The sequence below is a fragment of the Rhipicephalus microplus genome, chromosome 5 (genome assembly GCF_043290135.1).
Source record: "Rhipicephalus microplus isolate Deutch F79 chromosome 5, USDA_Rmic, whole genome shotgun sequence".
NCBI classification, from domain to species: Eukaryota; Metazoa; Arthropoda; class Arachnida; order Ixodida; family Ixodidae; genus Rhipicephalus; species Rhipicephalus microplus.
In genome coordinates, this window is record NC_134704.1 from 149,820,768 (window position 1) to 149,836,187 (window position 15,420).

Consider the following 15,420-nt stretch of genomic DNA (forward strand, 5'->3'; position numbering starts at 1 on the left):
AGGGTTAAGCTTGAATTGAGGACGACGCAGCGAGAGATAGAAAGAGACAAGAAGAGAGCAGAGTGGGTCAGGAAACAAACCGTGGTTGAGTTGAAATCAAGAAGATGTTGTGAACATGGGCCGGGCACATAGCACGTGGACAGGAGAACCGCTGGTCGATAAGGGTTACTAACTGCATTCCCAGAGAAGGCAAACACACGAAGGGTTGACAGAAAGTTAGGTGGGTTGATGAGATTAAAAAGGGCGCAGGTATAACTTGGCATTAGAAAGCACATTGATTGATATGTGGTGTTTAACGTCCCAAAACCACGCTATGATTATGATAGACGCCGTAGCGGAAGGATCCGGAAATTTCGACCACCTGGGATTCTTTAACGTGCACCCGAATCTGAGCACACGGGCCTACAACATTTCCGCCTCCATCGGAAATGCAGCCGCCGCAGCCGGGATTCGATCCCGCGACCTGCGGGTCAGCAGCCGAGTACCATAGCCACTAGACCACCGCAGCGGGGCGTCAGAAAGCACAGGAACTGGTTGATTGGCTGATCAAGGATGTGGCCTTTGTTCTTGTTATTGTTCTTATGCCTTTCACTTGTGGCTCATGCCCACTGTGGGGGATCAGCCTATAATTGAGTCGTCTTATAAAGTATTAATCGTTGTCCTGCAGTAGGCGTAGTCAGGCTGATGATGATGACAATGATGATGATGATGATGATAATGATGTTGATGATGTGACTATAAATTTTGCGCATTTGAAATTTCAAGGGGGCAACTGCCACCCTGCCTACTCTTAATTCATTAAGGTGTTTATGAAGAGCCCGATCTTGTCTGCGTGCTATAAAAACTGACAGATCCCACGTACAGTGGGAATCTATGATATGCGAACCAAGATGTGGAAGGTTGATATGTTACTTCAAAATGAGCACAACGTTATGAGGTGGAGGTAAATTAGGTCGTACATTACTTTCTTGTCATGATTATCATGTTTGAACGTGTAATTTATCTTTGTCATCTATTCACGTCACCTGATACTAAAATAAGTATATGTGGAGCTAGCGAAATGGCCTCAAGCGCATCATAAATAGCCCAATACACTCCAAAGGAACGTTGGTGAGTGTGCACGCTGGGCACAGCAGCGCTGCGCTAGCAACGCGAGCACTTTATAATCTTACGCCAGGCGCGACCGGCGTGACCTTCGTTCGTCGGCGCGGCCAGGCGGCAACCTGCGCGAAGTGCGACACAGTGTATTTCGCGCCGATGACGTTACCCTGAAAGCACTGTGTCTGCCTCTCCTCGAGACATAGAAACGCCTGCGAGTATATAGCAGGCAGATCGGCGCCTGGCATGGCATCGCCGTTGTGACGCGATCGGCGAAACGAACGCCGGCGCGCGCGTGCCTGGACCCGTCGAAGTGTATTCGTGCCTTGAGTGAGGCAGGTAGTAATGTTCTTACATGACACGCATCTCATGATTATCATGTTCGCACCAGTCACACACCTTCGTAATCCATTCACGTCTCGTAATACCTAATTTGGTATAAGTGAAGCTAGCGAAACGACCGCGAGCGCACCATGAGCGTGGCGTGTAGTCATGATTCATGACTTACATGACATGCATGTCATGATTTCTACGTTAGGGTCTGTCTCTTGCGTTCGCCATGCAGTCATGTCATACCATACCAGTTTTGCAACATGTCATGTGAACGCGACCACCGCGAGAGCTGCAAGGTGATAAAATGTAAATCATGACTTTCATAACATACATGTCATGATTTTCATGTTATGACTAGTCATATGTATTCTTTATGCACTCATGTTATGCCATATCGAATTCGGTATCGATACCATTATCGAAACGGCCGGGAGAGCTAAAAGTCATAGGCGGATAGATAGATAGATAGATAGATAGATAGATAGATAGATAGATAGATAGATAGGTAGATAGATAGATAGATAGATAGATGGATAGATAGATAGATAGACAGATAAGTTCAAAGTCGCCGAAGTTCGCTAAGAAATACTTCCCGTTTAATGAAATGTTCGGTCTTGCCACACAATAGGTCGACGCTCACGTAAACGTCCTGGTCGTAGTCGTACGTAGCGCTAGACCAACAGCGCATGACATGGATAGCATGAACGAAGGTTCCAGTAGAGAGTTTTAGTGCCACGTATTTCAAGTTGCCTTCGTGCGCACGCTCTCGTGACGCGTTCCTTTGCACTCGCCGACGCAACTATGGAGAATGCAAAAGAACACAAAGGCTCGCATACGCAAGACGCTCGGGGCCCATAAGACAATGCATGGCCGACGATGGCCCGTTAATTTCAACAATATTCCTTGGTACGTTCAGTGCACGTACTGAAAGGTCTAACTGCACGTCTGTCCTGGGTACGAACACATGGTTAACTGGTACTAATCGGACACTCGACGGATCACAAGGTACATTGCAATATGCCTGAATAGTTTTGAACATAGTTTTTTTTTAAATTAACTACAGGAAATTCTGGCTCTGCGATCATTCAGCAACCATGGAAATGATGGGTAGTAGACAAATTTGCCTGAGTTTTCGTGCTTGCCGGCTTTGAACACACTTGTGGTTTTGTGTAGTGTTTTGTTTTGGTTGTGTTTCGATAAAAGAACAGGCCGCTGTGAACTTCCTGACCCGATTTGAACTCATGAGCATAAAATGTTAAGGTGGTGAAGCGCAACTGCAGAACAAATGCTGATCACCGTTTCGTGACAAAGCAGCTTCAAGCCACGCAAAGCCAAACGCAGCCAGTAGAAGGAAGATTGGAGAAATTCGTGTACTGCCTGGCTCGCTGAAGCGCCGTGCGTTGCAGCTTCATAGACACTAGCGCCAGAGTTCCCTCTGGTGTATTCATAGGAAACACTATGGGAACGAAGGAGCAGCACTCCCCTCCTTATTATGGGTGGAGTTAGCATCCCCCTTCCCCTCTCTCTCGTAGGTGACTATAGGAAAGCGGCCCCTCCACCTGTCAATAACGTTCTTAAAACGTCTAAAAAATCCTGAGCATGATCTTGTCAAGGCGTTTTTAGCCAACCTATCGTGTGGCATGACCATGTACAAGTGATAGTGGAATAGACGTCTACGACAACAGAAATTCTCGAACAATGCATCCGTTAGACACAATATTTACCACGTTATTTATCACTAGATCTACCAAATGTTTTTCATTCAATGGGCACCATGAATGAACAGAAGCTAATAAGCCGAATGAGTAGGAGCTTAGTTCCACAACCTCGACGTACATTGCTTCGATCTGCTTACGCAGCGAATTGACTGCACGCGCCTGAAGAGCAGGTGCTCTATTGATTGCAGTAAAAATTAAAATAAACTTCACGTTGGAGACATGAAACTGATGAAAGGTCGACGAAGACGATGAGGATGTGTTTTCCTCGGGCTGATGGCGATGGCTTGATTGGCGCATCTTGTTTCTCGTCCCAAAATTTTACCTGATCCGCTGGCCGACGGGTTCCTGCGAGGGACGAGGAGCTTCGGGCTCAACCAGGTCGCCACACATTCACCATGTGCGGACGCATGGCATGGTAGGTGCACTCCGTAGCCGTACTGGTACCGGTGGCTTTGATTGTTTTTGTAGATGGGTTGTAGCGTCTTCATTGAGCCAGTAGAAGATTTACAGGCGCTCCACAGAAGTGTGTAAATGGTGGATATGCCATACGACTTATCAAAGTTTGTAGTATACGCAGATTTATGGGCCTCACGTGAGTATGTGTGCAAACCTATGACGTATGGAAGCGAACCTATGTTTAGATGGTGGTAGTGTCTATATTGCCGGCTTCCGGAAGATTATATCAAGCGACCGAATGCCGGCACTACCTTTCCTATAGGAGGGTTGCAAGTAACGATGTTATGTTAGGGTCACAATGACACAACGTACTCGAAGTTTTCACGCAACTGCCAGCGGCTACGTTGGCAAATGCTTAGATGCCAAGGCAAGTCGACTCCATCGACTTGCCATGGCCAACAGATGAAAAGCTCAGGTGCTTGACTATGGTCATCAGTGTTGATAAATACCGGAGAGCAAAAATAGCTAAGTGGCGGCTTAAAAGCTAAATGTACAATAGGGCGCTAATAAGATGCCGGTTTCTGGTGTACTATGCCAGCTGCCGGCACATATATCGCCGGCATCACTGGCTCACCAGAAATGGGCGGCAGATAAGTCACATAGTCGTAGGCAGCCAATAGGGAAAAACTGCCGGCAAATTTTTTCGGGGTAATAGGCCGGCTGCCGGCACTATAGGTGCTGCCTTAGGTAGCAGCGTTATATGTGCATATGAAGTATAACAAATGGCAGGCCAGTAAACTGAAAGCTTTTGGAGCAGAGGATGGCTGCATGGCTATAAGTACTGACGCCTTCCTTTTTCTTGAATTAATGATCCTATGTGGGCACTCGTCCTTGCACTCTAGTTTCTTGCACCGTTTTTCTTTTCCACCTCTGCCAGTGCAGAGCAGCAAACCAAGTGTCAAGATATGCTTTACTTTCCCTTCCTTTCCCGCATTCTTAATTATTTCTTAATCTACGGTGGGAAAGAGAATTGAGGGCCTACAGTAAATACTTCATACAGGTTAATAACTAAACAAGACAGACTTTCAGGAGAAGTTTAAAGGTTGATGAAGGGAAAATCTGTGAACGGGAGATTGTCGCTGAAGCCATCGTTCGGAAAGTGGTGTTGTCTTCGTCAAAGCAGCAACCTGGACTTTACAAGACCAATTGTCGCAATGATGACTTCAGTGACACCATCATATTCAGAGACTTTTTGACTATCATCCATGATTGTTGCACAGCTCACTGTCGCCTCTTATAGTCCTGTCCAACAAAAAAACCTTCGAGAACGAATCGCACTTGGGTTGTATACAGCATATCCGACGTGTAATTATTTACCGGTCTTTTGTTTTTTTTGTGTGCACTGGTTTTACTAGCGCGTTCTGGTTTCAAAGTTAGCATATATAAATGAACGTTCGCAATGGGATGCACACTCCTACGACTCTCCCCGACAGCGCCTTGAACAAGGCGTCGCTGTTGCACGCCTGCCAGTACCAGGACGATACCGGTCGCTTCTGCAACCCCAAGTGGGTGGACTTGAACAGCCATGGAGAGTACCGGCCATCGTACAACATCTCTCCCAGGAACTACCAGTGAGTACACAGTGATGCATTGCTTTCACGTACGGCATGCGTAAATGACTGTCGGATGACCGACGACTATTCCTTTTATGGGATTTTGGGTGCCATGACCGCAACGTGATTACGGAAGTTGCTGTCATGGGGGGCTTCAAAAATTTGAACCACCTAGGATTATTACACATGCACACGGGAATTTAACACTTTTGCGCACGACCGTCATGACCACGATCGAATCCACATCTGTCGAATTAGCCGCCCAGCGCTGTAACCACTGTTCCACCACGGCGGTGCAGTTTGATGACTTGATTGAGTTAGAGTGCCTACAGTGGCAGAGAGATTCCTACTTATCGAATATATAGTGGGAAATATATATGAGCTGCATGCATAGCGTATAAACAATGGTACAGTAATATATCCAGGCATTTCGCGAAGGACCGGTGCTCACATTAAGTTAAGTGCATCAATATTTCCTCACTCCCTAAGGACGATCAGCGCAAATATAGTAATAATAATATCATCAGTATATTCAATTCCATTTGAGGGAGCTCTCTGACAACAAAGCTATACTGGAAATGAAAGATTTACGGAACTGACCTTACGAAAACTGACGAGCCTAATTGTTGATGAGTCATGATACTAAAGAGCAACTCTTTTCGGCTGCGCTCTTTAATTCATATGGTCATGATTTCGTGATCCTGCTACATGCTTCAAGCTGGAGCTGCATGCACTATTTACCAGTGTTTTTCAATCATACTATTTCCGAAATTGCTTTCCGAAACCCTGACACGCAGTTGGCCAGTTTTTTTGGAAGTTAGAAGAGTGTCACGCCATCCGGGACAGATGGATGGATGAATGAAAAACTTTATTGGGGTCCTGAAAGATTCCACCCCTGTTTTATAGGGGTAGGATCGCGGGCCACTCCCACGTAGGGACGGGGAGGCCTAGCTTCACCGCCGCATCGTGGGCGTTTTCGACAGCCCTGAGTTGTTCTATGAGACCGGGACTCGTGAGCAATAAACGGAAGAAATTTTCGGAAAATTCGTTTCTATGAGAGATGTATCGGCCATGTTATATGCGAACCATTTCTTAGCGAACTTCGGCTACTTTGAGCGTATCTATCTATCTATCTATCTATCTATCTATCTATCTATCTATCTATCTATCTATCTATCTATCTATCTATCTATCTATCTATCTATCTATCTATCTATCTATCTATCTATCTATCTATCTATCTATCTATCTATCTATCTATCTATCTATCTATCTATCTATCTATCTATCTATCTATCTCTCTGTCTGTCTGTCTGTCTGTCTGTCTGTCTGTCTATCTATCTATCTATCTATCTATCTATCTATCTATCTATCTATCTATCTATCTATCTATCTATCTATCTATCTATCTATCTATCTATCTATCTATCTATCTATCTATCTATCTATCTGCCTACGACTTTTTGCTCTCCTGGCCGTCTCGATAATGATATCAATACCAAAATTGGTATGGCACAACATGAATCTGTGACAAAAATAATTGACTAGTCATACCATGAAAATCATGACACGTATGTCATGAATGTCATGATTGAAATTTCATAATTTTACTGCTCTTGTGTTGGTTTCGTTTACATGACATTTCACAAAATTGGTATGGTATGACATGACTGCATGACGAACATAAGTGACAGACCCCAACGTAGAAATCATGAAATGCATGTAATAATTTTCATGGTATGACTAGTCATGACTACGCACCACGCTCATGGTGCGCTCATAGAGTCCATCCATACATCCCCACCACAAAGCCAAGGACGTGTGCCTATGTGGTGTTTCGCAACTCATATGAGAGGGAGAACAACTTTATTAAAAATAAACGAACCCCAGTCCGGGTCCACTAAAGAAATACATATTCATCAGACAGGCCTGGAAGTTGCAAATGCTGGAGTTTTGTCTTAATGACGTCCGGAGAGGAGTCTGTCAGCCACTCCTGCAGGGTCACAGCTCTTAGGTTTATAGGTACGTGCTTGAGGCTATCGCCCATGGCTGCGCGACCACCCGGACAGTCCCACAGAACGTAAGCGTTGCCCGGGAAGCCACCGCAGGCCATACAAGCAGGAGACCCGTCCTTGCTTTGTGTGTATTTCTGAAAGTGTCGTGTCATTAAAGAGTAAGTTTGGACTCGCCTTATCAGGGCTGCCTCGCGTCTCGTCATGGAGTGAGGAGGACTGACATAAGGCCTGCGATTGTTGTGCATCTCATCTAAATGTTCACGGCTGTCTAAACGTGCCATAGCAAGTAATTCAGTGCGCTTCAGTGAATTCGGCCACCACAAAGCAGGTCTGGGGAGATTTACGCAGGATATTGCATGTGCCACTTCATTCCCTTTGACCTCTCAAGAGACCAGGTATGCACTGTATACGAATACGTAACGAAGGCTGGTCAGCTAAATGCTTCGTAAGTTTGCTGTAATGTGTGTTGCTGTAATGCGTGTAATATCACTGGTTGCGAGAGCTCGTTAGGCTGCTTGGCTATCTGTGCATATTAGTAAACTGATTTGATTGACATGTGGGGATTAACGTCCCAAAACTACCATATGATTATGAGAGACGCCATAGTGAAGGGCTCCGAAAATTTTGACCACCTGGGGTTCTTTAACGTGCACCCAAATCTGAGCACACGGGCCTACAGCATTTCCGCCTCCATCGGAAACGCAGCCGCCGCAGCCGGGATTCGATCCCGCGACCTGCGGGTCAGCAGCCGAGTACCTTAGCCACTAGACCACCGCAGCGGGGCGTATCAGTAAATTGCGGACCTTTGGGTAGGGTGCGGTAACTGCTTCTGCTATATGACCATGGCTTCGGCAATGAATGATGTAATGAAAGCCCCATGACAGTGGTAGTCCATCGGAAGCTATTCCCGTTCGAAAGCCCTCGCCGATATGAAACGGAGATGCATTCGTGTACAATATTCAGTACCCTGTGGTTTCTTAGAAATTTCTCACTCGTGATTAGCATCGTCTTGTTTGGGCAACTCGCATGATAACATAACTCTGCTATTTACAGCGGGGTTGGGCTTTAGGAAATCCCGACGTCCCCCCTGAATTCGCATGCATGGCGATAGTCAGTGCACGGGATTCTTTAAACTTGGTATCACTGAAGACGGAGTATTCGCAGGAAAATTACTTGCCATATGCAATCATTCAAAGCGAATTCAACATGTGCGCTAACACTCATGTGACTACTGCGTTCACAAAGCTACCGTCCTTAAGAGATGAAGTAGGCGTCATAATGTCCAGAAAGCAATGTATGAACGAAGATTAGACATTCACGTCCCACCTATGTATCTGCAAAGTATCCTAACCATAGCATATAGCCAAATTATCCTCTAGAATAGTGTTCTTAAACATGACACTCGTTAAAAAAAGGGGGAACCCTGGCATGTATTTCGGCCCCAATGATAATCATCTATCAAGTGTGCTTTCCTGCGTTATAACTTCCCCGCCAAGAATGGCTCGAGACCTTCACCATAGCATAGCACTGTTGATAGTATTGTAGCAACCACACACTTTTTTATAAAAAGAAAACGCGGTCACCATAACCAGGTCAGACTATACTGTTGCATGTGTATCGAGATACGTCCCAAAGGCACTTTTATTTAGAGCGCGTGGCCCCGCCGCGGCGGTCTAGTGGCTGAGGTACTCGGCTGCTGACTCGCAGGTTGCGGGTTCGAATCACGGCTACGGCGGCTGCATTGCCGATTGAGGCGGAATTGATGTAGGCCCGTGTGCTCAGATTTGGGCGCACGTCGAAGAACCCCAGGGGGTCAAAATTTCCGGAGCCCTCCACTATACGGCGTCTCTCATAACCATATGGTGGTTTTGGGACGTTGAACCCCACATATCAATCAATTTAGAGCGTGTGCATAATTGAAATACTTTTATAACGATTGTCAGGGTTTTAGTTCCTAAAGTTACGATATAATTATGACCAACGCTGTAGTGCAGGGCATTGGAAGTTTCGACTATCTGGCGTTTTTCAAAATGCACTTTTATCTATGTTCACGGGCCTTTAGCGCATTTCTATCAAAATTGTGACCGCCGCGGTCGATATTCTATACAGCGGCGCATTCCATTACCCTGGCGGTATACTCTAGACATCTTTCCACCCCTCTAAGCGTGTTATTTAGCAACAATAATCGTCGCCTGCCTGCCTTATCTACGTATATATCTATATTTGCGAACCCTGCGCCCCCGACTTCCCCGAGAAATACCGCTGTCTAAAAACCGGTTGAGCCGATCTAAAACCAAACCGGAATGGCAACCCAGTGCCACGATGCATGACAAATCGTGTGCCGGCCATTCGACGTCAAAGGTACTGAAGACGTGTGATGATCACTGCTTGAGGGCAAGGTATGTTAGGCTCCTATAAGTGCTTCGTCATCTTTACGTGTCGCCCCAGCCCAGTGATGCTGAGCAGCGTTCACGTGCCCAAGGGGGCCAGGGGCCGTACGGGCCACCGGATCATGATGAGCCCCATGCGCTGGGGACTCGTCCCTTCGTGGTTCTCGGGTGAGCCGCAGAACTTCATCTTCAACACGGTCAACTGCCGCCTCGAGAGCTGCATGGACCGGCGCAGCTTTAAGGGCGCCATCGCCGCCGAGAGACGCTGCGTGGTCGTCGCCGAAGGGTGCGTACACGATATACGCAGGGACACTGCAGGGGGCTTATCGAAAATGTACTTTTTTTAAATGCGAAGCATTTATTAGAGAACCTTTGCTAGTTTAATCGTATCTATCTATCTATCTATCTATCTATCTATCTATCTATCTATCTATCTATCTATCTATCTATCTATCTATCTATCTATCTATCTATCTATCTATCTATCTATCTATCTATCTATCTATCTATCTATCTATCTATCTATCTATCTATCTATCTATCTATCTATCTATCTATCTATCTAGCCACCTACAACTTGTAGCTCTCCTGGTCGGTTGGATAACGAGATTCATACAAAAAATGGTGGGGCATAACATTACTATATGACGAGCATAAATGACTAGTCGTAACATGTAAAACATCCCAGATATGTCCGGATTTATACGTCAAGGTCTTGCTGCTCCTGCGCTGGTTTCAATCACATTACATGTCACAAAATTGATATGGTGTCACATGACTGCATGGCGAACACAAGTGACGGGCCCTCATGTGGAAATCATGACATGATATGTGAGTTTTAACGTCCCAAAATCACCACAAATCATGTGAATTACGAGAGACACCGTAGTGGAGGGCTTCGGAAATTTCGATTATCTTGTGGTGTTCTTGGTGTTCTTAACATGCACCCAAAGGCCACAGAACACAGGCCTACAGCATTTTCGCCTCTATCGAAAATACAGCTGCTGCAGCCGGCATTTGATCCCGCGACCTGCGGGTCAGCAGCCGGGTATCTTAGGCGCTAGACCACTGCGGCGGGGCGGAAATCGTGACATGTCCTGTAAGAACATGACTACATGCCACGCTCATGATACGGTCGTTTCGCGAGCTTCGCATGCATCAAATTCGGTATTACGTGACGTGAATGGATGATGAAGGTATATGGCTGGTGCAAACATGATAATCATGGCATGTGTGCCATGTAAGAACATGGCTACATATACCACCCTCATGATGCGTTCGCGGTGGTTTGGACAGCTCCAGATACACCAAATCTGGCATTACCTGACGTGAATAGACGACGAAGGCGACCTGACCAAACATGACACTCATGATATGCATGTCACGTGAAACACGACTACATGATACGTTCATAGCACGCTTGCGGCCATTTCGCTAGCTTCACATATATCAAATTTGGTACTACGTGACGTGAATGGACGACGTGAACAAATGCCAGGCGCAAACATGTTATTCATGACATGAAAGTAATGTAGTTCAGAACTTACACCCGCCTCGTAAAATTGTGCCGATTTTAATGTGACAATTCAACCTTCCTCATTCGGGCTTCGCATATCATCGATTCCCACAGTACGTGAGATCTACCATTTCTTTCTTTTTTTTTGGTGGGGGGGGGGGAGGTGTTGACCAGAACACTTCAGTGAAGGTATGAGTCTGTAAGCGATGAGGGGGCTGAGTCAGTATGGAATGAGTGTCTTTATTTATTGGAGGAAGGGTGTTGTTACGTATATCCTTGCTATAAGACGGAACGAAATTGGGTTGTCGTGCAGACTTGCACGACAATCAAATTTCTCATCAAGAGGCAACCGTGCCCTTAGTCTAAAAGGGCCCGAGTATGCGTGCACTTCATGCTATGAACGACTAACAAGACCAGAATATGATTGCGAAAGACGTTGTAGTGGAGGGCTCCGGAAGTATTGTGAAAGGTTAGGCTTGAAACGTGTTCTTGCGGTTGTCTATAATCTCCCCTTGCTTTCTTAATTCGCACCTGTAGAAGCCGATGTCATCAAAATTAGACTTATAAATGCAAGAAAAGTAATGTTCTTTGGCCATTGCGTGGTGCCCTTTTAGTTCATAGGCTATAGTAGAGAAAAAAAGAACTGTTATGGCCACGCAGAATTCGGGCAATAATGGTGGCCAAAGACACCTGATGTGCAATTCCAAGAACTGTTAAAAACATCACTAAGCATGTCTACTACAGAATCGGCCAAAGACGGGGGTTACATGGCTGTGCCAATACTTCTCGCATAACCACCTATGCTTAAAAAATAATTAGAGTGCAAACACTTGGCACAATCACACACAGCCAGCCACTAAAACATGGTTGGGTGTGCGTGTGCAGAGTCGTAGCCAGAAATTCTTTTCGGGGGGGGGGGGGGGGACACCTTTTTGAAATGGTCATTTTTCGCTCTCTATGCTGAAGCGAAAAAAAATTGGAGTGGGGGGGGGGGGGGCACAGGCTTGATGGCTACTTCCTGTGCTTGTTTCTTGGGCCGTGTACTTTAAATTTTTCTAATTAGGCAACCAACTTGCCCCAAAACAAACTATTTTGCCACCTATATTTGTCGCGCAACCGCGGACATGGTCGCAGTGCGATAAATGGTCCTGCCTCTCTTGATCGACACATTTAATGGCCCTAAGCCATTCGAGATTGGGCACTTTTGCGAAAAAGTACACTTAATGCGAAAATGCGAAAATAATGCGAAAAAGTACACTTAGCAGATAGAAGATGGAGCTGCGAACATTTCAGGCAAATGTCGTGCGTGGCGCATGGCGTTCGCAACGGGTGATCAAGCGTTCTCTTCGAGCTGGAAAAGCCTCCAGTGGCGATGCCTTGGTGACATTGGGCATACAAACACATTTATTCACCTATGTTTCTAGTCTAAGGTATGTGCTTGGAATTTTGATTGGAATTGCGAACTTTCCACGGAAATCAATTCTCGTACCTTTAACGTAGCCGTATTGGAATGAAGTGTGGCATCGTAGGTTGAGTACAATATAGACTAAATGCTCGGATAGATATCAGAAAAAAAAAGATTTCAGTAATATCATTTTTCAGAGTACTTTCGAGAATCAAAGGCTTTTTTGAGACTTTGCATTGATTCATGGCTGATCACATGAAACGTCACGGCAACTAACGTTTTTTTTTTTCAAGGAAGCCTGACTTCGTCAGTACCACATGCTTTCCACGTGGCATATTTTACTGAAGCGTCAATCTTCTTCAGTGAAAGGGAAAGTACATGAGAGGGTCCCAGTCACAGTACTATTCTTTAATTGTTTAAACTATGAATCTTATCACCGACTGTTTTACGGTGGCGAATCTGACAAAAGAACTGTTTGGAAAACAGTGCTATAGTTTGAGTCGCAAAATATCAGACACTGTTTATAGTTTCGGAGGCCTGACCATGCATTTCTTCATCATACATTTAAATGTAAAATTAAACGAAGGCCGAGAACAATATCTTGAGTTTCTGCTCACTTAGTAGCTCATTTGTTCCCATGTCACACTTACCGTTTTGACCATTCAAATATACTCCATGGTATGTTATTCGCACAGATTTGTGCCGGCCATCTATTTAACGCCTTGAATTGGCAGTCATGAACAATAACTAAACTCGTATAATGTTATTAATATACTGTAATATCTATAGTCGGATTCGTGCCAGCCAGCTATTTCGCGCCTTAATTTCACAGTCATGAACTATAACTAAACTCGTATAAGGTTATTATCATACAGAAATATCTATAGTTGGATGCAACTTTGGAAGTCCGTGGCATTACCTCTCCAAAGGCGGATGCACACATTTGTGCTCCCATCGGCGAGCACAGAAGGGACGCAGTGTGAGCCACGAGTCGTACGGGCGGTGTCCCCGCTTTCGGAGAACGTTACTGCGCTCATGAGGGGGACTATTTCTTCAGTCGCGGATGCGTCGGGCTGCCGCACTTAGGTACCCTATGCGGGGCCTTTCCGGACTTAAGTCGCATCTTCGAAGGAAGTGGCAAACTACGCAAATGGACAACAAGAAATAAAGACACTACACAAACAACATGTTGTCCCTTCGGGTAGTTGTTGCTCTTTGTGTAGTTTTTCGTTTCTTATGAAGATGGATCTGTACCAACTATATCCCGATCTACTTGCTTATTAAGTTGTTTATTGAGTTGTATCTGACTATAGAGCTGAATTAGATTAAGTCCGTGCACTCAAATGTCAGGCAGCTAACATCATTCTAGTATGTTTTGCTGTTGGTGGAACTTTGGCTTGTTGGCGCATTTTCTTCTTCCGTTCTGTGAAGACAACGACACCTAACGCACCCTAAACACAAAGCGGATTACAATCGTTGTTAGAAAGAGGGCAGATTGTCGTTCTTTCCGCCCGCAGCTTTTTTGAGTGGAAGACGGAGGAGAACGGCGACAAGCAGCCGTACTACGTGTATTTCAAGCAGCCCCGGGGCGTCGACATGATGAAGCGTGAGTGGGACCACGTGACCGATGCCCACCAGCTCATGCACAACGGACACTGGATTGGGCCGCGCCTGCTCACCATGGCGGGAATATTCGACGTCTCCACCTCCAAGGTACGCACACATTCGTGGGTCAACTCGCTCAAACTCAGATCAAGCCATGATTATGAGCCTGAGCGAGTACGGTACAATAACATGTTGGTGTGCGTGAGTCGGAGACTCTCAGCGAGTCAGAGTGTGTGTATCAGAAAAAGGTTGCTGAGTCTGAATCCCAGTGGGCTTTAAGCGCAATGCGTATTTCATGAGTGAGTCCGAGTGGTGCCCATGTATGGTCCCTAAAATATATGGTGCTCATGAATTTCCACAGGAAACTAACGGGGTCTGGACAGGGTCACCCAAGAATTAGTGAGTTTCAGCGAAAGATAGAAGCAGATAGTATCTTATGCCTTTAAATATATAAAAAGTGCAATGTTATTGCACCGCAAAGCAAGAAAAGTCGCCGGCAATAAACACCGCCTACCACCGGCGACCGCCATTTAGCTATGGCGCGTTCGTGGCGTAATGCGTTGCGCGTAGCTGAGCTGCCGTCTTCTACCCAAGGTTAAACCGCTGCGAGTCATTCGATTTCAGTGTTTAACTGAAGAAAAATAACCATATATCGATATCACGTGTTTCTGAACAAGCAACAAAGTCTTTCACCGGAATGCAGATGCTCGCACAGCAGGCTGCTTGTTCTGTCACGATACTGAAGGTGATGATGATAATACTGAGGCCCTGCACTTTGAATTGGGCAATCAACAGCCATAGCCCGGACTTTTTAACAGGAACTGAAATAAAGCTAAGAAATAAAAGCTATCCCTTTGGAGCTCTCTTCTGGGGACCCTTTGGTGTTTTGTGCGCCACCCAACGTGAAGACCACACAACATCTACCTGCGCTGCTTCATTTGACATGCATCGCGGCGTGCCGAGAGCCGTGCGGCTTGCCTGATTTTGTCGCGGTTCTAGAGTTTGCCTAGTGCTCCATGAGAGGCACAGCACCACGTTTCTGAAAGCGACGATTGTTGCAGCTGTATACTCCATTATACAGAGCTCTGCATACCTCAAAGCAGTCTAAAGACCACTGTGCCCTGAAGCCCAGAATGGCTGTAAGGGTCTTCACATTTATTTATTTATTTATTTATTTATTTATTTATTTATTTATTTATTTATTTATTTATAAACACTGTCGTCTCACTTATATCATAGTCGGCTGTACAAAAACATAAAAAACACACATTTGGGTGAAAACAACAAAATGATGGCAAAGCAGTCAGAAGAAGTTACAGAACACTTTAAAT

At 45.5% G+C, this 15,420-nt stretch overlaps 1 protein-coding gene across 1 annotated transcript in view; it reads left to right on the top strand.

Annotated features, from left to right (window-relative positions):
* Nucleotides 1-3,377: 3,377 nt before the first annotated feature.
* Nucleotides 3,378-15,420, top strand: part of LOC119173682 (abasic site processing protein HMCES-like) — a 48,031-nt gene continuing 35,988 nt past the window's right edge. Inside the window, exons 1-4 of the mRNA XM_037424474.2 lie at nucleotides 3,378-3,564; nucleotides 5,039-5,176; nucleotides 9,622-9,849; nucleotides 14,002-14,197. Of these exons, the coding sequence (XP_037280371.2) occupies nucleotides 3,545-3,564; nucleotides 5,039-5,176; nucleotides 9,622-9,849; nucleotides 14,002-14,197 (582 nt within the window). The 5' untranslated portion in view covers nucleotides 3,378-3,544. The remainder of the gene's footprint in view (nucleotides 3,565-5,038; nucleotides 5,177-9,621; nucleotides 9,850-14,001; nucleotides 14,198-15,420) is intronic.